General features: G+C 45.0%; 1 protein-coding gene across 2 annotated transcripts; it reads right to left on the reverse strand.

Moving 5' to 3' along the window:
• Positions 1-9,787: 9,787 nt before the first annotated feature.
• On the reverse strand, positions 9,788-21,977 carry n4bp1 (nedd4 binding protein 1). Of its 2 annotated transcripts, none has more exons than XM_042108757.1 (7): positions 21,455-21,977; positions 18,208-19,796; positions 14,334-14,464; positions 13,245-13,341; positions 12,234-12,341; positions 11,888-11,989; positions 9,788-11,612 (listed from the first exon to the last, which is right to left on the reverse strand). In XM_042108757.1, exons 1-7 carry the CDS (start codon positions 21,734-21,736, stop codon positions 11,303-11,305), a joined length of 2,619 nt encoding a protein of 872 aa, XP_041964691.1. In that variant the 5' UTR covers positions 21,737-21,977; the 3' UTR covers positions 9,788-11,302. The 2 variants fall into 2 exon arrangements, with proteins under 2 accessions (XP_041964691.1, XP_041964690.1); XM_042108756.1 differs by having other exon boundaries at positions 9,788-11,618; positions 21,455-21,976.
• Positions 21,978-22,102: the final 125 nt, after the last annotated feature.

The raw sequence follows: 22,102 nt of genomic DNA on the forward strand, positions 1-22,102 counted from the left end.
TGGCTGCTCTGCTCTGGTGTAGCCCGAGACGCTCCAGGGGTTTCAGGGAGGCAGCTGGGTACACCCAAAAGACCCCCAGACCAGCCCCGCCCCCCCTCCCGGCATAGCCACAACTGCCTCCATTCACACCATCTGCCTCCCAACTGCCTGGCCATACACTAAACCACGAGCCCTCCTCTGTCCAGACACTGTTACACACTCTCTCCCTCACACACAGTTTTATGGACTAATGGTCATAATCCAGTTCAGTAAGGGGGGCCTGGCTCATTCAGAATGAGCCCTCCCTTCATCTCTTTAAAAGGTCATTATCGGCACAGCCGGCGGGATGGAGCTCAAACGGACATGCTCTCAATGCCAGTTGTCAACAACACCGGGGTGCAGAAGACACAAACACCTTCCACAGCTGCCCTCTTCAGCCCCTTGTTTGAAACACACACACACACACCCCTCATTAACATCTGAAAGACACAAAGTAATAAACACAGCTTGGTGCTGCTCACTTACATCTTCTCTCCCCCTCACACACACACACACACACACACGCACGCACGCACGCACGCACGGTCCTGAGGGGTAAGCAGTTCTGTGATGGCCCACACCAGGCGTGAAGGAACACGTCCTGCTCCAGTCAAATGGGATCATCACACAAGGCTTTGAATCGGGCAGGTTGTTTTGAAAAAGCCGATTTGCAGTGCTCCAGGCTCACAATAACCATGGTAGGCCCGTCAGAGAGAAGGCAAGAAGGAAGGGGTGAGGGACAAGAAAGAAGACAGACAGACAGACAAAGAGAGGGAGAGGGGAAACACTCCACTCCAAGTGCAAAACAGGATCCTCTCAACCCATGTTCCAGACATCAAAAAGCTTGTGGTTATCCCTTGAAGGGTTGAACAGTCTGCACCTATGCACCAAATCCAAACAAGCATAACCACAACATTTGGCCAACAAACTGAGATAACTAAGGCCAGCCATGGAATTGGGTAGGTCACCATCACGAGATACATGCAAAATAGTCTCTGGGTTGGAAAAACAAAATGATTACACACACACACACTCTCACTCTTCTACGGTCCTGTAAAGTATGTAAAGTGTCTGTATGTGTTTGCTTTGGAAGGCTGTGTAACACAGCATTCAAGAATACAGAATGTGCACTGCATGAACACACACACCTGCTAGGATGGTCTTTTCCTCAGGGCTGGGCACAGGTTGCTTCCTACCATTCAGGTTGGGAAGAGGAGCTTGAGGAACACAGCCAACCTGTTTGACCAGACAGGGGAAAACAAAGAGCCATCCTGCCCCCAACTAAATGATGCCAACAAACACGCTCTGGTCCCTGTCTCGCTCACAAATGAACTAACACACAAACACAAACACAAACACACACTTATGAACACACTCGGGGGGGTGGACGACACTGGTGAATACATTCATCACCCACAAGGCATTTCAAGACACGACAGAGCCTCACTTCAACACCGACAGGGGATTTTTCTGCCTCATCCACATTGACAGAAAGATACATTGCTCCATCCAACATCCACAAAATCAATGGTCAGCTAGACCGATATGCAGAGGGTCAGACAGAGCAACCACACACAAGAGTAACATAGAGCTGTGCACTCATCCTCTTACTCACACAGGAAAAAAATGGAGCTGGTCACACACACACACACACACGCACGCACGCACGCGCATATTCCATTTGACTCAATGCTGTCCATCAGCTCCAGTCCTCCTGCATTAGTGCTGCTGCGATTCTGTAACTGGAAACCCTGGGTGCTCACAGGCACTGGAACACAACCTGCTACCACGGAGACACATCAGTTACCCACACAGACACCCACAGAGTCAGACTGCTGCAGAACGGCTGACATGGGAGGCCACACACACACGCACGCACGCACGCACACACACACACACACACACACACACACACACACACACACACACACACACACACACAAATGCTGAGTCAAGATGGCTTGGCCTATATAAAACTGGGGGACCATGACAGCTGAACATATCAATCTGCATTCAGTATTCACAACAGTATCCCCAGCAACACAAACCCAGGAGTTAATTACAGAATTCAGTAAGAAGAGAACTTGAGAGGAATGAATTGCATTTGATTTCCAAGAAACTTTGCAGAAGAGTGACAACTACAGGTGCCCAATTAGAGAGCCTTTCACTGCAGCAGCCTCCAAGCACAGCAAATGCCAATGTGGGCCTGCTGCTCCATCTCTGGCATTCCAGGGGCCATTAGGGTGACACATGGCAGACAGCAGACAGCCCAGCAACTGCCCAGAAGCCCTTCGGTCTTGCTGCCAGGGTGGCGCACAAGAAAAATAACCACCAGTCCGATTTTTAAATACACAAACAAACAAAACAGGCCATCATTAGTACCAGATCAGCCGTGACTTGATTTCATGAGGAAAGAACATGGGGTTTTAGAAATGCCCAGATTCATACCATGTGAGTGCACTGTGCACATGTGCAAGCTTCTACACACACACACACACACACACACACACACACACACACACACACACAATTAGGGTCCATGTGTTACACTGGGGACAGATGGTAGGCCAGCATTTAGCCCAATGATTATCCAGAAGAACACTGGTGCCACAAGGAAGACTAGGTTGACCAGATGAGATCTGGGGATCCACAGCTGCTGTTAATGCTCTATATTGAGCGTTTGTAAAATGAGTCAGGTTCCCTTATAGCCTATGGGCTGTTGCCCTCACCACACCAACTTCTTTTGAAAGGAGCAGCTGTCAATATTTGGAGGGAGGGAGCGGGTGTGTAGGGCTCCCTCTGACAGAGCGCAGCTGCCAACAGGACAGCAGTGCCATATGACAGTCCACACACACACACCCCACCTTCAACCCCTCACACACATACCATACACACCTATACACACACACACAACAAACACTCACGACCAGCGCTTTCATTCATTCTGCCGAACCAAAACAAACCCTGCACAAAAAAAACAAGGCTGCGGTCTTTGGCCATTGTCGCTCTGAAGAGTGGCTGGCCAGACAGGGCTGCTGTCATTTCAGAAGCACCCATGTGTGCCATCCCGCTATATCAACACATGCCTCGAAACGCAATGCAAGTCTCGAAACCTCATTACACAGACATGAGAAGGTCCATGCAGGAGACACACATAAATCCAAAATCTAGCTCGCAAATGCCATCAAATTATGAAATCAACACGTCCAGCTTGGACAAAAATGCACTTTTTTTCGGCAATGTATTATGACAGACGATGAATACACAGCAAGTCGCGCAAGACATGGTCAACCCTGCACTACTCGAGTAAACAGCGTCAAGGTACTCTCTGGTTGCAGGCCACACAAAGTTGGTTGGCGTTTCGCGCCGGTCTCATGTGAGAATCTTGAGGCTTGACAAGATACCTTAACAGCTCAAATTAGGTGTTTGGGTTGAGTCTGGGACAAATCGCATTTGCCTAATACGTCTGGGGTCGATGGAAGAACACAAGTGTTCAAGCTCGCATGCATTCCCTCGCTCTGTTAACACTGCTGCTCCCTTCATTTTCAACAGATCACTATAAACACATACGCAAAGTACCAAACGCCAAAAGCCTGACTTACAGCTAGTGTTCGTTTTCGATGTAACCCCACAACCTTATCGGCAATTAATGAGATCTCTGATGGATCGGCTCGACGTACATTAATGTTAACGTTACCCTACGCTCCTGTTAACTACCACGTCACCCTTTTATGGTACAAATGTCGAGTAGGGCCAAACGATGTGATGGTCTATACATAATCAGGTAATCTACTCGAATCGAACTGTTAACATTTGATAAGGATCCATCTAGCAAAGATGGTCACTGGTGTTACTTGACCAACTCCGCCATCTTGGCGTCCAAGTTTTCATTTATTACAGACTATGCAAGCTAGCTGTATTCCCTTGCAAGATACTGACATCAGGGATCTCCCGAGTTCTACAGATGCACGTTGTGAGCATTTAAAAGTACTGAAACAGTTAGCGATCGATCATCGCAGGAGACCATGGGGTGTTCTACAAGGTGGATATGGCGATAGATCATTTAGCCATCCTGCTAACTGTGATGCCTCCTCCATGTCTGATGTTTTACTTACGACAATGATGCAAGCAATAACATGACCGTAATGGCTAACGTTAGCCGACGTTAGCATAATCGAGCATTCTGTAGGGACTAATGGATCACACCATTACATCTCATGTTAACTCATTGAATTAAACAAAGTAATCAATATGGGAGCAGATCGTTTGTATTTCATCAATACTCATATGTTCAACTCACAGACTTTGTGCCATGTTTTGTCACTTTACTGTCACCCCTGGGCAGTTAGCATTGACGGTAAGCTAGCTAGACCTCACTCTCGGCTCCCTATGCTACGAACATCAGCAAGGCATCTTAGCTACCTGATAGCTATTTTACATAAACAACGACTGGTGAAAATCGCAATGACTGATCCCCTTTTATATTCACCATGCGGTTCCTAGGGTCATTTACCTATACCTTGTTTTGATTTGAAACACCTTGTAACCTTTCTCTCTCTGCAATGTTATTGGGAAAGCACTGGCTAACAGCGTCTTGGCAAACCTAGTAAGGCCGCGACCACAACTCAAAATGCACTAATGTTAGTGATAGCTAGCTACAAGGTATTGCTAGCCATTGCTTGTTGTACGGTGCTAGCCAGGGCATTAGCGAGAACAAAACATGTACACCTACAAAAAACACGTTTGCATCAATCATTGCATCCATCTATCTATACAGAAGCTAAATGATAAGAACACCAATCAGTGTTACGAATACAGGGCATAAATCCACCAACACAGATTGCAATCAGATGATAACGTTAACGTTACCAGCTAACATTAACTGTTAGCCAGTGTCAAACAAACCAACGTTGAAAGTGACATCCGTGTAGCCCTAGAGCACATAATAAAAAGACACTGTTCAGAACGAATTGTTACTAACTATTCATGTAACTCACCCACTAGCTGTTGTGTGAAACATTAGGATTAGGGAACATATGTCTAACTAGGAAATATTCAATGTATTCTGTACATAACTAGCTACCGTTAGCTAGCTAGTAACCTAGGATACACGTCTGATATTAGGCTAGTAATTCTAGCTTGATCGAGCTCTAACGTTAATGTTCGATTGTAGCTAACGTTACCAGCTCAGAGAGCGTTTCGAGCCATTTAACTTCTCATTTGACTGTTTACTCCAGACACCTTTCTAAAGGTACACAGTTCATACTTTGTAACCTACCTTTAGTAAAAAAAAATATCCCGAGAACCGTGTAACAAAACTGACAAAGGGCCCTATAATCCGCTGTGGCCGGTGTCGGCTCCGCGCACTCTCTGTTGTTTAAATAGTTTCCACCTCGGGAGCAGCGACCATAGACAGTGGCAGCGAGCGCGCATAATCAAACATGAACGCGCGCACAAAGACGCATACTGTTGCATTCACATCACATCCATCAATTTAGGCCTATTCTTTGCACTAGGAGAGGGGACGAAAGTTATTTGTTTAAGATTTGTCCACTTTTGAGCGGATTATGTCTATAGTTTAATTCATAAGTGTTATGTGAGATCAAACCAAGATTAAAATGTGCACTATTTCGCTTCTAGGCCTATCTAAAATGTCAAGCATGTTCAGTTTGACGGACTAAAATTATTTTTAAATACCATACATTATAATATACAGTCTGCAATTTAGCTAGTTGAATCTTGCAACAATGCTAGATCTTGATACACCTTTCTTATCCTACCTGGCCGCCGACTTCACCAAGCACCGCATTCTCGCTTCTAAACATCATCTGGATGATCAAAAGTTAGTTTTGTGGGGTCTCATATTCAGTGTTGGGACTGTTATTCAAAAAAGTAATGTAGGCCCTACCCTACGTAGGCTTTAAGTAATGCATTACTTAACTTATTGCTCCAGTCAAAAGTAATCCTTTGCAGTTTGCATTATATGCCTACTTTTGCAGTAGGCCTGCTCTGACACGTTGCCTAAAATACTGTAACTTAAAACAAATGGCTACATCACAAATTCACAAGCAAAAGTTCTAAACAGCTGACAAAGTTGGTGAAAACCAGCCCAAAGAGCAATGATCTATTCTCACCAGCAGTTGCTTTAAAGAATTTAACCAATTACAAGTAATAATAGACAAATAAGACAGAAATTGTAATTGTGCAATGAGGTTGATACAACAATTTTACCAATTACACACTGTTACCTGTTGTGCTGTGTTTGCATATGCCAGCTTTGGGCAGACTTCCATAATTCAAGTCATAATGTCATTCTTTATATCATGTAAAAAATGATTGAGCTGTCAGTTTGAAATCAGTAGAACATATAGACCCACTGGGACCTTCATAGGACAGCATTTGAGAAAGAGTGTGTCTTCATCACAAAGAAATAAAACAGACATGAGAGCATGTAGGTTGTGTATACTATTTCAGGGACAGAGACACACACATATCATCAATAAGCATATCAGCTTTGAATGCAAGGCTTCAAAATCACAATTCTTCTGAGGCAAGTATACCCTAGAGTATTCATCCTTGTAAGAGCACAGCTGGGAAATGAACGGCCACTCACAATAAATCTCTCCGGTGTTCTTTTCAGTCTACAAATTTGCCAGCTCAGCCACAGAGAGGAAATGACATCAATGTTTGCCGCTCCACAGCAGATGGAGAGATGGGCTGGAGAAAGAGGCAGAGAGGCCCCTCCCTTTTGGCCACTGGATCAATCAACACAGCACATGGAGAAGACAAAACTGAGAGTGTGGACCTGTGAGATGAGCGTGTTCTCACTCCCTGAGCTAGAGGCATGGTAGCCATCTCAAAAGTATCAAAGCCTAAGTTGCACAAAGTGTGTGATTGCACCCACAATGCTCTGTTATTTGCAGTTTGATGTGTGAGTGTGTCATTTGTTTGTTTGTGTGTGTGTGTGTGTGTGTGTGTGTGTGTGTGTGTGTGTGTGTGTGTGTATGTGTGTGTGTGTGTGTGCGTGTTAAAGAGACTGGGATTGCTGTACAACTGTGTTGGACTAGTGCTTAAGTTCCATTCCACCTACACAAGAGGGTAAGTGAGCACATGTTTGTATAATGTCTGCAACGTATCCCATTGCATGATGATTGCATTGCAGACTGCAACAATACTGGACGCTGTCTGCAATACCGAATCTCCCCTCTGAAGCTCATTTCACCCACCAGCACTAAATCTTTCACCCCTCCTTCCCTCCCCTTCCTCTCTGTTCGCCTCCGCCATTAATGGTAATCTCCACAAACACTGCTGCTATTCAGAAAATCTCAGATGAGACCACTTGCAAGAGAAGGTTTGCTTTGGATGACAATCAATCTCATTCTTTGCACACTAGTTTGTGCACACTAAGCTGGCAGGATGTTACTCTCCCCAGAAGACCCTCTGAAATATTGAGCTATTCCCCAGTCATGTTGATGATGACCAGATTAGAGGGATGTATTACTTTCTCCCTGGTAATCTGGGCAGACATGGGTTTTGCCATTGTGGTTTGGTTGAGTTTCGACCATGTCAGTGAGGGGTGTACATGTGGATGGGGGAGGGATTACTGTGAATGGGTTATGTAAGCAAATTGTACCAGCAGTGTGTGTGTGTGTGTTTGTGTGAGAGAGAGATGTTTAGCTGCTGTGAAGTATGAGAGACATGGGAAATGCTTCTAGAGAAGCAGACCACAAAGAGACAGAGAGGGAGGGAAAAGGAGAGAGATTTACTGGTCAGGATAGGGAGAGAACAGTACTGAGAATGTTGAGCTGCTCAGGAATGTTGATGGTATTTGAGCTTTCCTCCCTGGGGAGAATTAGTGTATGTGTGTGTGTGTGTGTGTGTGTGTGTGTGTGTGTGTGTGTGTGTGTGTGTGTGACTAGAGAGAGAGCCAAGGACAAGTGTTATCTCCTCAAACTCATTGTTCATCACCACCACCACCATCATCATCGTCACCACCATCACCATCTGTTGCACAATATCAATGCCACTCATTATCAAGCCACAATCACATTTTTAATCCACTAAATCAGTTGCTGAGACACTGCTGCTTGGAAGCATAGCTCTCAAAAATTTTGCCAAATTCAGTAGGCATTATCCTAGATCCACCCCATATATGACCTCTCAGACAATTGTCTTTACTTTTTCATTAAAAAGAATTGTGAGGAAAGCAATACGATAATTGTCTTGGCCATACAATAATACAAACGGTACAAACAGGTTACTAAGGTAAACAATAAGTTATGCAGCAAGAAGTCTTCAGTTGCATTTGTTGAGGATATGCATTGAACTAAAGCATGCTGCATCCATGTATGGAACAAATAAAAGAAAATCCAAGAAATTTGAGCAGCACATCAAATAGGATAAGATGATATAACACTTAACTAAGATAAAAAAAAAAGAAAAACAGCCTCCGAATATTACTGTGTGCCTTAATGGGCGTAAAGCTGACATGGGAACAGTGCATGGCTTTGTAGTTTGTCGTTTAAAATGTAATTTGCTCTTTCATGAATGTATGTAATTTCCCCCAGGGCTTGAGAGATGATTAAGGGGATCTTATTTGAACAACAGGTATGTTTTTAAAGACTTAACGTTGTGAAATGAGGCATGATATGAGCCTAGCTGGAGACTCAGTGGATCAGTGTTATAGAGGAGAAATGACACACATCAGTAGAACTGTGTTTGTGGTTACGGTCTTATTTGGTAAATGCTATGCAGTTTGCCTCTCACCAACAGCCATTAGCCATTTATCCCAAACACATTGATGTCTCATTTAACATGTATTCCAAGATGCTGATCCTTTTTCCAGACACTCCCCATCCATGACAGCATGGTGGAGGTGTAACGACACTGAAACACTCACCTGACAGGTTTGTGTAATGAGGCTGGCAGTGGAGCATGGGTGTTACGTAATGAATAGGCACTTGATCCATGTGTGAGCTAATAGGTGGAAGTCAGGGACTCCCCTCCTCTGACAGACTATCCCTGACGTCTGCATGAGTAAAGGTCAGATGCAATTTAGCTGTGCATTCAAGTATCATAATGCATTTTGAATTGCACAATTGCATGCAAGCTATGTCTGAATTTGTTTAATTGAAAAATGGACCTAATGAAATTTGCATTTTTTTCAAACTATGTGAGTTTTCAAAAGGAAAGCTATGGTCTTGTAGATTTCTGCAAAACACAATAATAACAGTCCTTAGATAGAATTCTGTAATAGCAGTGTCAATAGAATATTCCCATTGATAGAGTTGGACAGTGCTGGAGCCGTGAAATGAAAGTGACAAGTTATGTCACTGCACCACGCCATGCTCTAATTGGATTACGAAACCCCTGCCGCTTTTTGGGAATGTGGCAATGGGTTTTGATTGGGGGTCTTCTGCAAGTCATTGCGATCTGACTGTTTGGAGTGGACCAAGGTCAGCCAACGTCGAGTGTTGAGGCTTTATGTCGCCCCCTACAGACAGTGCTCTATTCCAAATGATTTTCTTAACTTTGAGATGTTGTAACTTTCCTTTCCCCACCATTACTAGGCTTTCTTAGCAGCTCTCTCCAAATTGAATTGGAATAGAATTATTTTACCAAAAAATTTTAGTCTTGGTAACTCTCACTGTACTTTGGCTGTTTCTCCAAACTCCAGATGTATTATACCATGTGGAGTATTCAGCTCTGTCTCCAAGCTCCTACGACACAGCAAGAGCAAACTTTAGGGGGTGGAAACAGATGACAAAGGTGACTTTTGGTCTTCATTTTAAACACAAGGCCTTTATTCACCACTCAGCCAGTGCAGGGCAGCTGGCCTAAACCTCTGCAGTCAACCTGTGAGATGCCCACAGAGGTGACCACATACCCAGTCTATATCATACACAGGGCATAACTGACACATCCATCACAAAGTAAAGGTCCACAAATCACCATTTCCTGCTGAAGACAAAGTAAGGGGGCACTGAACACAGAGGTCAAGAGAGCCAAGAAAGCCGTTGTGGATGTGGCCAATGTGAGTGAGACTGTGTGCACACACATTGACAGACTAGAACACAGCTCCATGAAGCGCACATTCCTATACAAATATACACCACAGAGGGATCCATGTTTCAACTGAGTGTGGGGCCAATAATCTCAACGAGAGAAGATCAGAATGCAGGTAGGAAGAAAAAGTATGGTTCAACCACTCCCTCTGGTGGTGGCAAAATAAACAGACTGAAATTTGTTTAAGGCCAGAGTTTGTGGTCACATGGTGTTCACATTGCTATTGCTTGGCTTGAGAATGTGGTGCATTGCACAACAGGTTTGGTACATCAGGCCAGCTTATTAAGTAACATGGAGAAATGTTCAGGCCCAGCGGACATGGTGACTGTTTATGAAAGCCTACTGGGATGTCGAGAGAGTCTCTAGAAACAAACCAGTCATCAGAGATAGGAACAGGAGCATCCAACCCATACATAGAACTTTAAATAACAGAATACTGATGATGTAGTAATGTTTATGTTCTATATAGTATATGCCTATATACATATAGAATGGGGTACAAAAGTGTTATATTTCCCGTGGTGCACCATGATGATTCACTGATTACCACTCTTTTTAGCAACTCAACATTGTTGGGAGAAAAAGACCCCTGTGTGCTGCAATAAACTGAAAGTATAGCTCAACAGTCCAACAAGTCACTTGGTTGACATATATACAAAGACCAACTGAAAAGGAACTATACATTACAAAGGGAACACAGGACCCAAATATCCATACAGCAAAGCCAGTTCGACCATGATCATTTCAGCCAAACAGCATGAAATAAAAATGTCTGGGCACATTAAGTTATATAACAAGTATGTACAGCACAAGACATATGCCACTTGGACTGTGCATATCAGCAACATTCAAAAGGGTTTCGTTGTGTTGGTTTGTTTTGCTTTCAGTTCACCATAAATGTGGCTGAGCCAGGGTACAGTGGGTGTACATTGTGCTTGAGGTGGGCACGGTGCTTTGTGAATGCTGATTGTGAACCTAATAAAGACAGGAGAGCAAGACGTTCACAACAAAGATGGCACCCTGGGGGTTGTAGTCCTCTGATCATTTCACCCTGAACCTCAAAAAAAGCAAACTGGGACTTTTCTGCAAGCATAAAAACTTTTAGCTCTTCTCTACAAGAACAAAAGGGATTACTGTGTTACACAGTGTGTGAGTGTGTGTGTGTGCTTTATGAGCGAGTGTTAAGGCGCTCGTCCAGGAGATCGTCCAGGAGAGCTCTTCATCCCAGCAGGAGACCGGACAACGCGTTCAGGTCGCGCATGTAAGGGTGGTCGCTGAGGATGCGGTCGATGTTGGGCTTCTGGTCGGGGAAGATGTCGTACAGCTGCCTCTTGAGCTCCGACGTCTCCGAGGCCGAGCGCTGCGGAGGGGGCGAGGTGGAGGGCGAGGACCGGGGCGGCGGGTTCCAGCCAGGGGCCCCCGAGTGGGGCCAGTGAGATGCGAGGCGAGGCTGAGGGGGGCTGGACTGCTGCATATGACCCGCGGGGGTGGGACAGAAATCTGAACGCTGCTGTGGACGGCTGGCTGGCCTGGTTCTTGTGGAGAGAAAGGAGACAGAAACAAAAGACAGAGAGAAATGATTATAGGAAACATATTACCATTGTTGACATGATGATCCACAGGTCAACTAACATGTTAACAAGATGCAGTGTCTTCTAGAGACACTAGACCAGGGGTGGGTATTAGCAACAACCTTGAAACGACTTAAGTCACTGTTCATGGGATTTCAAAAAGGTGAAAAGTGAAGCCAAAAAAAGTGAAAAGTTCGGAGTTGTATACGTGGCTAGCCTTGACATAAACACACCTGCTGTCTTTGCGTAAGAAAACATCCACATGGGGACCATGTTTCCCTAAAGGGTCATCTGGGATCATGAAGTGGTCCTCCACAAAGGTGAAAGGCAGGAGTCTGTTGAAGCCACAGCAGTCACATTCACATGAACACATTTTTCAGTCAAGTTCATCCATACTAACAATACTAACACAATACACACCGTGGGGGTTTTTAGAGGTCGCGTCACTTCACTAGCAATGTGGAGCTTTAACACACAGAACCTTACTGACTGGTTGTTATTGCCTGTGGTGTTGTGAACTCTGTGACTGACCAGCTGAATGTGATGAAACATGGCCATCTTACAGTGGCTCCCACTCACCGGTCCTGAATGATTCTCCGCCATGCCTCCGAGGTGCTCACAAAGTCCCGCAGGTTGTCGTTTGTGACGATGACCCCGTCCGTCTTCTCTGCCAGATGGAGCAGGAACCTGAAAAGGCATGGAAGTTAGTCTCTGGTGGACAACCACAGGGTGGAGCTCTCTTTCCAGCTCAGTTCCTTTTTCAGAGGAACCCTTATTGGCCAAATCAAACAAATGACAAATCTTCCATAGCCTATGTGCACAAGTAGTTTGAGTAAAACTACAGATCTTCATCTCTGCTTGTTGACATCTTATCATGTATGGTATTATTTCATGATCGCTAAGCGTTTGATTCTTTATAATGTTGTCATCAGTTAACTTCATTCAACTGCGCTTGTAGGTTCAGTTGTGGATGTTCGTAAATTGCGGTAGGGGGTGGAGAAGGGCACAGTGTGTTATGTGCGCTCTGATACTTTGTCAGATAGTGACTCCATGGTAGTGGTGAATCATACAGCTGAAATGTGACAACTGTGTGACAACTGAGTTTGCCATTGAGACGGGGGGAAATCAGTGACAAGTTGTGTGTGTTTAGTCTGTGTGTTTTAATTATTTCATTTAGCAGACACTTTTCATATAAAGTCAAAGACTAGGAGATGATGAAGACAAAGCCATGCATGATAAAAGTACACCTGACCTGGGCTCATTGCGGGAAAAGTATGTCTGATCTTATCTTATGCGACATGGGCCCGAGAATGCCCAACTCGGCCCGAGTATTGTGTGATTGGAAGTTGAGTATGCATAATCCGGTTTGATGTGATTTTCAGGGTGAGTATGCCTGATCTGGTTTGATGTAATTTTCAGGGTGAGTATGCCTGATCTGGTTTGATATGATTTAAGGCTGATTCTGAATATGCCTGATCTGCTCTTGTGTGTGATTGGAAGTCAATCAATCTGGTTTTATGGCTTTTACAGGATTTGAGGTTGAGTATGCCTGATCTGGTGTGATGAGCTGATGTCAGCCTTGGGCCATACCGGTCATCGTGGGACGATATGCGCTGTCCACACACTTCTCGGGAGGGGGTGAAGGACAGAAGCCTCAGGTCCTCTAGCTGGCTCAGGAAGTGTTGTTCTGAGAGAGAGAGAGAGAGAGAGAGAGAGAGAGAGAGAGATAGGGGGGGCATATTAGAACATGTACTCAGAGCAGAGGTAGAAAACTTCTACCATGTATTGGTTCTATCTGTACACTTAACAGACAATTTCACTAATTAGCTGATCTAACAATGAGTTAGAGAATGGCAGAAATCTATGATAGGGTTCTTTCTGAAGCCGCAGTTATCCTCTCTGACTCAGAGCCTTATTGGAGAACAGGCGGTGCATTGCACCCTTAGCTGCTCCTTAATGCTGCAATACTGCAGCCATGAGATTGCTGCTTTGCACTGTATGCTACACACCTAGTTTCCTAGTGTGAGTCACAACCCACATATAGGGTTTGGTGCCTACTGGTATCATTCATGACTTCTCCACTGTATCTTCAAAGCCATGGGAGGTAGTCATTGACTGAGTAATTGATAATCTAAAAATGAAATAGCTAGATGCAATACGATAAAGTATATTGATTTCAAGAATTTACAATGGATTCTAGTTGCTTCTTATAGGATTAGATTAATATCTTTCAATGTCATACACTGCACAAAGGACTTTTCTCAAAGACTTACCTCAACACGTAAACCATGCATTCCTATCATAGACAATCCTTAGACAAACCATGCATTCCTATCATAAACATTCTTTCACCTATCTTCTATATTCTAGTCTTGCAGCATGTCAACAAACTGTAGTTGGACCTGTATGGCCAAATATTTTCCAAGGCAGAAATTAAGATATGTAGAGAGCTCTAATGCAGAGGGTTTTCGATTCTCTGCTGCTTTGGCTGAAAGACCAAACAGATTCACAGGTGTCTTAGGTTGGGGTTACCATCTGAAAACTAGGACTGATTTGTTTCTGTGATTTCATATAAATCAAGCTACAATGTCAACGTCAATGCCTATATTCATCATGTCCCCTGATTCTTCCTTGTTATTATTTCTGTGTCTTATGTCCCAGGCTGGTTCAGGGGCTCACCTGTGATGTTGGGGTCTCTTTTCTGCCTCCACTGGGGGACAAAGACAGTGATCTCTCGGTGCCCTCTCCTCCAGAAGTGCTCCACGGCAATGGCTATGCCACGACAGGAGAAGATGCGGTGGTTGCCATGGCTGTAGAGGATAGAGGTTGGATCAGTCATGAGTCAATATGCATATTAATTCAACCGTACACTTTAAGTGTAACTAAACTAAACTAAACTCAAAATCAAATGGGAGTTGAATGATGTGTCTCAAGTAACTATGCAGAACTAGCGGTACTTGTTTTTTTAAAGAATATAATAATCTTCCTGTGCTTATCTAGCTTGAACTTGACACACGTTCACATCAGCAAAATGGTCTTTCCACTAAGTCATAGTGGCACAGCAGGACATGCTTCTACTGTGATTATGAAGAAATAAGTGTCTTTAATACAGTAATTTTCTAAGTATTAGCCGCATTGTGTATAAGCCGCATGACAGTGTTTTATGCCAGTTAAAAGAAACAAAACTATTTTAATACCACATTAACTGCCCCCGTATTAACTTCAAAGCTGAAGAAATTTTGCAAAATCAATGTATAAGCTGTGACTAATAGTTGGGAAATTGCGGTAATGATTGAGTGTTCACTTCAGTAATGTTGCACTCACTTAGAGTAGCCATCCTCTCTGCTCTACTCAAACAGAAATTCCTTTCACAAATCACATCAGAAGCTTTTGGAAGTCAACTGCTGGAGCATAGGTGAATTTGGGGATAGCAAGTACTGTTCAGAAACAGTGGGCCCTCAGTGTTCTACAGGGTTTTTGACCTGTAATGTAAATGTCTAAGCCTAATGTAAATGCATGCAAACTCAAGCTCAGTGAGATTCAGCAAAAGCATAGGACAGGCCCCTGGTGGAGTCCAGCACAGCTGTGGTGGCTCTTCCGGCCTAAAATCATGACCTTAAGGCATCACGCACTGCAAGTCTAATTTGTCTCGTACGTCTGCACCATACGTCTGTCAACCCAACCTGCGCAGAGAGGGGCAGGCCTGCCGAAAATCCCCTCTTCACACATGCGCTCCCGGCCCCATCAACAGGAAATCCAGCACATTCGAGTTGATAGATAAACACTCTGTTGCCAAGATGGACAGATAGGGTCAATGCAAGGGTGAGAGGAAAAGTACCAGCAGACCTGACCTCTCTGCTGAATACAAACGCTCGGCTTTTGACAGGCCAATTAGCATGAAGGATCTATGTGTTTATGAGAAAAGAATTTAAGCTGCCTTTTTAAACATCGGCTTCAGCAAGCAGGCTGGCTTATATGATTGATTTAGCCAACCTGTCTTAGATTATTGAAAACTTCTAGTGATACCCACTTAACAACCATGACAGCAACTGCCTGACAACAACAACAACAGTAACACCACATAGCAGACCATAGAGAGTGTGGTGACAGAAGGGCTCTGGAACTTCCCCCTGGTGAGAGAGAAAGTGATTTCAAACAGGAAGTGATACTAAATCCACCGCTACTGACGTTGATAGTAAAATAACCCAGTCTGGAAATGTAAATAGGTAATATGCAAAAAAGACCCTAAAAACATTCCTGGAAAAAAAATAGTATAGAACTCCCCCTTGTCAAGTCTTTGAGATTCACCTTTGTCTGGCACGTTGACATAAAAAAATTCACAAAGACTACACATTTGACTGCAATATGCAGAACACAATCCTCTCTGCAGACTGCATGCATATCTCTTCACACATACGCCTGCAGGCGCAAACATGCCATAGCCGTTGTATGGCGCACTACAAGTGTGACGTGTGTGCGGCCCTGAGCAGTGACCCTGTGCAGTCTGGATGGGTAGGAGCTTAGATAAGAAGCAATGCGTCACATCAGTGTCGCCACGACCGCCTCCATTCAGCTATTGTTGCCCTCATTGATCACATTTTTGATTACGCAGCTTGCATATTCCCTTACCCCAAACACTGGCTTCAGCGACTCACATATCCTCAGCCTTCTCAATTCATCCTGGCACCTTTATTCAGTCAGCAGGACCACAAGTCATTGCCAGCCATTTTCTTGCTAACTTGGCACTATGATCCATCAGCCATTCAATCAATTCAATTCAATAAAGTAAAATGCTCACAGTAGCCTCATCACTGTTTGCTCTACTGTTTGTGTCTCAGGCAGAACATCTGGAGTTCATTCAGACAGTCCGAGCAGTCACCTTCTGCACCCACTTGAAATGAAAAAACTCCCTGTCTGTGCTTCCATGTTGCTCATTTTTGACCTACTTCAGCCACATGTCCAATGCCTCAGCTGTAACTGAATCAGTGACTACTATGTAGGGATGCACCGATTGTGAAATTCTGGGCTGATATCAATGCCAATGTATAAAATAACAATTTGGCTGATAGCCGATGCCGATATTTTTGTCTTTGTTTTTGTTGATAATTATATCCTTGAGTCGAGTGGAAACAAAACTATTTATAAAGAACAACCAATTTCAAGTCTATCAGACCTTCATAGCACAACATTTACTTTAAGTGAAATTGATGTAATATAACAGATAAACATCAGCCACTGCCATCGGTAAATGTCATAAATTTGCCGAAAGACGATATCAGTTCACAAGGCCGACAATGGCCGAAATATCTGTCCATTGTCTCAGTTGTGATGGACACATAGAGAGAGAGAGAGAGACCACAATCTTACAGTGGAAACAGGCAGGCACAGGAAAACCTGGCTGCCCAAAGAGGAAAGAATATGTGGTCACTGCCAGACAGGGAAGGTTGAGACAGAGGAGCACTTTCTTCTTCACTGTGATAAATATAAAGACATAAGAGATGCATCTTTCCCTAGCTTTAAAACATATTACCCAAACTTTGAAACCATGGGCACACATGAAAAACTGGCTATCCTCTCAGGAGAGGGACATTCAGCCCCTCTAGCAGCAAGATACATTTCACACTGTCATAAGCTGAGAGACTCCAGCATAACTTAATTTTATTTTATTTCATTTATTTATATTTATATTCTTATCTCTATAGAGAATATACATATTGTCCTGTTCTAAAGTGTGTGTGTATGTATGTACAGTATATGTGTGTCAGGGGACTTATTTCTGACATTATAAAAATTCTATAATAACAATATAATGAAATGTGTTGTTGACATGTCTGTATAATTGTGACAGCAGACAAGGCCAGTTCAAGTTCCCAGAACAGATGAAGCCGACTTTTGGAATTTTAAAATGACACAGACTAGGAGCTGCAGAGTTCACATTCTGAGTACTTTTGCCACGGCAGGCTCAGTTCAGTACCTGCACTCATTAGTTTAGTGGCTAAGTACCTGGAGAGTTTGCTCTTGGTTCCTGGAAGGCCTGTGACAAAGGGTTTAGTAAGAGAGGAAAAACACCCTGTGGCGAGGTGAGGGGGTGAAGCAGGGTTCAGGGAGGGGGCGAGGGGAAGACAAAAGTACAGAACGAAACAGAAAGGGAACGAGAGACATTGGAGTGTCGGGGCTCTTTGAGGTACATCAAAGATACCATCAGAGAGAAACAAGTGTGTAAATGAACGTTGAGCGAAGAGTCCCTAGATTCACCACTAAGAGTGCAACCCACGCACTGCACCTGAACTCACAACTTGCACACGGATGGATGTGCACACATACAGTGTGCGGGTGTAACGGAAATAAACTTTGAGAAGTCTGCACTGTTTAATTCTAGTAGAGAATGCACTTAATAATAATAATGGGTTAGCCTCAGAGCCGAACATCCATTTATATCGCTTAACAGGTAAATGCTATGTAAATGCATCAGTACTTGCTGCAATGTAAGCACAGGTTAAAAGAAATCCCGTGGAGGCTGGGTAATGTTAGTCTGCAGAAGGGTGAAACTTACGACATGGCCACGTTACTGCCATCTATGATCACATGCCGAAGATCAGAGCGGCCTGGTTCATCTTGCAGCACCAATCGGTAAGGTGTCCGCAGAGACTGCTGGAAGCGAGACACCCCTGTAAGGGGGGCAGATTTGGAGGAAGCAGAGGGCTCCGCACGGACCTGGGGCATTCGCCCAGCAATAGTCTGGTAGGAGCAGCTGGGCCGCGTGTCGGGCACGAGGGGCGGGCACTGCGAGGAGCTCCGCAGAGCGGTCACGCTCTCCACCCGCATGGGCCCCATGGTTTGCATGCCTCCCCGAGAGAGGTAGTCCAGCTTGGGCTCGGAGGACAGGTCGAAGCGGGCTATTGTCCTGGCCTTAGGCCCTTGGGTCGTCTCCATCATTCCTTCACTGTCGTCGTCTATACAGATGACCTCGTACACATCGTTCTGCGCCGCGGCGCCACTCTTCTTTAGTGCCGCCCCCTGATTACCACCAGTGGGCCGAATATTCTCTTTGGCCTTGATGTCTGGCATGGGTCTGACTAGCATTTTGTCCTTGTCTCTGGACACGCAGGACAACATGGTGGACGAGGAAGAGGAGGAGGAAGATGACGACGATGATGAGGAGGGGTCAGGGGTGCGCGAGGTGCGTGAGGCCACCCCCTGCTGGTGGGTCTTGTCACGCTGGGTCTCTTCCACAATGCGCTCTAGCAGCAGAAAGGTGTCCTCCGTCTGGCCCGTCTCCCTGACGACGCGCTCCACCACGTCCTGCTCGTAGCCCATGGTGCGGAAGAAGTTGACGAGACAGCGCAGATTGGTCTCGGGGCTCACCGTCTCGTCCGGTGTGCTCTCGCAAGGGTCCAGCAGCACCGCGGCGCCCATTTTAGCCACTGGCGTTTTGGCACGCGTCTGGCTTGCCTCCCGCTGCCGCAGACCCTGACCTTGCCTCTCAGTCTCCCTTTCCGCGCCCAGCTCCTCCTCCCTCCTCTCGAGCGAGTACTGCCGCTTCGTGTTGCGCTGCTCGCTCTCCGACGACCGCCGCTTGTGTGTGGGCCTCCCGTTGGTCAGCTGCCCGGCCATCCCCTCTTGCCCCATGACCCTGTCCTCAAAGCTGGTGTCCTGGATGTGATGGGACAGCTCAGTGATGGGTGTGCTGGCCTGGGAGCGGTCCTGCTCCAGCTCTGCGGTGGCCGCCAGCGTCGGGCCTCCCCCGACCGGGGAGGCGAGCGTGGGGCTCTGCGCCAGCCCTAGCAGCTCCTCCTTCAGAGCGCTGGGCAGCACCAGCAGCTCCATGGCGTACTTGTCCGTGCGCTCCTCCACGAAGGTCTTGAAGGCTCGCTTGATGGACGGCTCGCGCTCACCGGGCAGGCTGCGCTTCTCGTGGAAGAGCGCCACAAACTGCTGTACACGGCTCTGGGCCATGACAACCGCCTCGGCCCGGCCTTGCACTCGTAGGCGGCCTGGCTCCAGCAGGACCACCTCGGCACTGGTGTCACGCAGCAACCGCTCCAGGAAGAGGCCACGGGCCCCCGCGAAGATGCAGTGCATGTCCACTGGGTAGCGCTCCTCCTTCTGCAGCTCTGGGGCACACAGACCCTTCACATACTCCTGCCAACACAGCACAAGGACAACATCAGCAACACTGTATAGCTGAACAGCACAACTTTATACATTACAGAAGAATGTTTTTTTTATTATTACTATTAATACTTTCTATTATTGTAAAAATGCATTTAATAATACACACTATTTTTCACACTCTGAATTAGAAAAGATTCTCAAAGGTCTAAAACTATTGATGGATTGACAATGTTATTGATTAAGAAACCTCATTCAGGCCAACAACTAGCACAAGCAGGTCAAATGTTTTGCCTGTATCTCATTGATTCGACACAACAGAAAATTTGAGAACAGTGTGCATGTGTCCACATGTGTGTTGCAACTCATGTGTCAATGTACTATAAAAGGCAGTTGGCTATATGGTGACACAAGTAGGACTTGTAGTGACTTCAAAATCATACAAAATCAGCTGTTGTTGCAGAGTGGAAGATCTATGTATAACTATTTACCACAGATAAATAAAAATACATTATCTGCTTCTTGGTGGTCACATTCTAGCATTATCGAGGTCTTGTCCTCAAGAAATGAATTGCTCTGACCAAGACCTGAACTAGTCTTAATCCTGGTCCTCTTCTGTGTTCGAAACTGTGCGTGATTAACTCGACAAGCTTTGCAGTGAGTAAGGGGAACGACCTGGCAGAGTAGCCGGTTTAGGTTTATTGGGGTTTCCGTTCTAGTCCTGCCCAGAAGGGACTACTGGAGATTCCAGTTTTACTGGCACCGTCGATGACGTTTTCCGCCTGACAGACGTACTCATGCTAAAGTAAACAAGCACGCTTTGCACACGTGCAGACATAAACATCTCAAGATGGGGGGCAGGTCTGATTTGCTTGCATACAAATGGGTATTTTCCCCTCGGTCAGTGAACGGGAAAAAGGAGAAATGTCAAGGGTGTAACGTTATGCGAACCAATGACTAAATGGCTAAAGTGACAGGAGTAGAGCGCAACTGATACCGAAAGGATGAGAATGTCAACACCACAGTAATGTCAATAACGTAGCAGACAATCATTTTTGTACTGACAGCTAACCTTAGTCTGTCTGAAACATCAGCTGTTCAGCATCAGAATTAGCAACTTGTTCCCTTTAAGAACTTCATCATTTTTTTTTAACGGTAGCTAGTAAAGTTCATGTCCTCCTCGTATGATGAACTTTAGATACTTCAAGATCACAACTTGTTAACATTAGCTACCTTCTCTTTCGGAATCAAAAGTATATTTACCTAGGATTACCGTTAATTATTATTATTATTACTTTTGAAAACGACCACACACTGGGCAAAATCTAATTGCCGAGACAGGTTACCCACGCCAGAATGTCAGTTAATGATAGAGTAACAAAACTACGGATTACCTGAGCTAGCTAGTATCTAGCAAGGTAATGTTAACTGAACAAATAACGTCAGTTACCTAACGTTATTTAGGCCATCCTAACATCGATAGGCCGACTCAATGCCTGCTAATATAAATGTAGCTAACGTTAGCCACCTAGACCCAGCCAGCTAGCCATTTTGCTCTCCACTTTCTTAGCAACTTTAATAAGTTTTTACTAACCGAAGATGTAGTTAATTAATAACACTGTTAACGTTATACACTGGATGAATCAAAAAGCACAAGTATAAGTTACTGTTACAAAGGTCCACTTTACCTTTGCCTTCAGAACATTTTCTCTCTTTCCCATTAGCTTCAACCAAATTTGCCTCGATGCTTGACTTCCGTGAGCTCCTGTATGATCAAGGAGTCCTATAATGGTAAAATCTACACGGAAAACCTGCTCCACTCTGGACTTTGCGCACTTTAGTTCAGCCTGCTTTTCCTCGGGTACGGTGAACTCGTCTACAGTCAACGACTCTTGGTGTTGCCTGTTAGCGGGAGGAGACACTGTGTTTCCCGGAGGCTCTGAACAAGTTAGCTCGGTGATTCGCTTCATGCCGTTGAGGGGCCGCGTTGTTGATATAATGTTATTGGAAACAAATTTTAGTCTATGAAGACAACAGAGTTTCTCATTATGAAATCTAAAGAGTGAATAGTTTCCCCCATCATGATTATCCTTTACGTGTCTTCATTGTGTCCTCACTATGCTTCACATCATCGATTTAAAGCTCAGCAACAACAACTTCCATATAGCTGGCTCCCCCGAATGACACCATTGTCGCAACCGGAGAGCGCCACCGGGAAGTTCCAGTGACGTCATCACAACCCGACACGGGCTTTTAGCTCAGGCCCATACATACTATGCTTTTCAGTGTACTTTTCAGAATACTGAATATTTTTTTGCAAAATAAATGTGAAATAT

This window comes from Alosa sapidissima, chromosome 11 (genome assembly GCF_018492685.1).
Source record: "Alosa sapidissima isolate fAloSap1 chromosome 11, fAloSap1.pri, whole genome shotgun sequence".
Classification (NCBI taxonomy): domain Eukaryota; kingdom Metazoa; phylum Chordata; class Actinopteri; order Clupeiformes; family Clupeidae; genus Alosa; species Alosa sapidissima.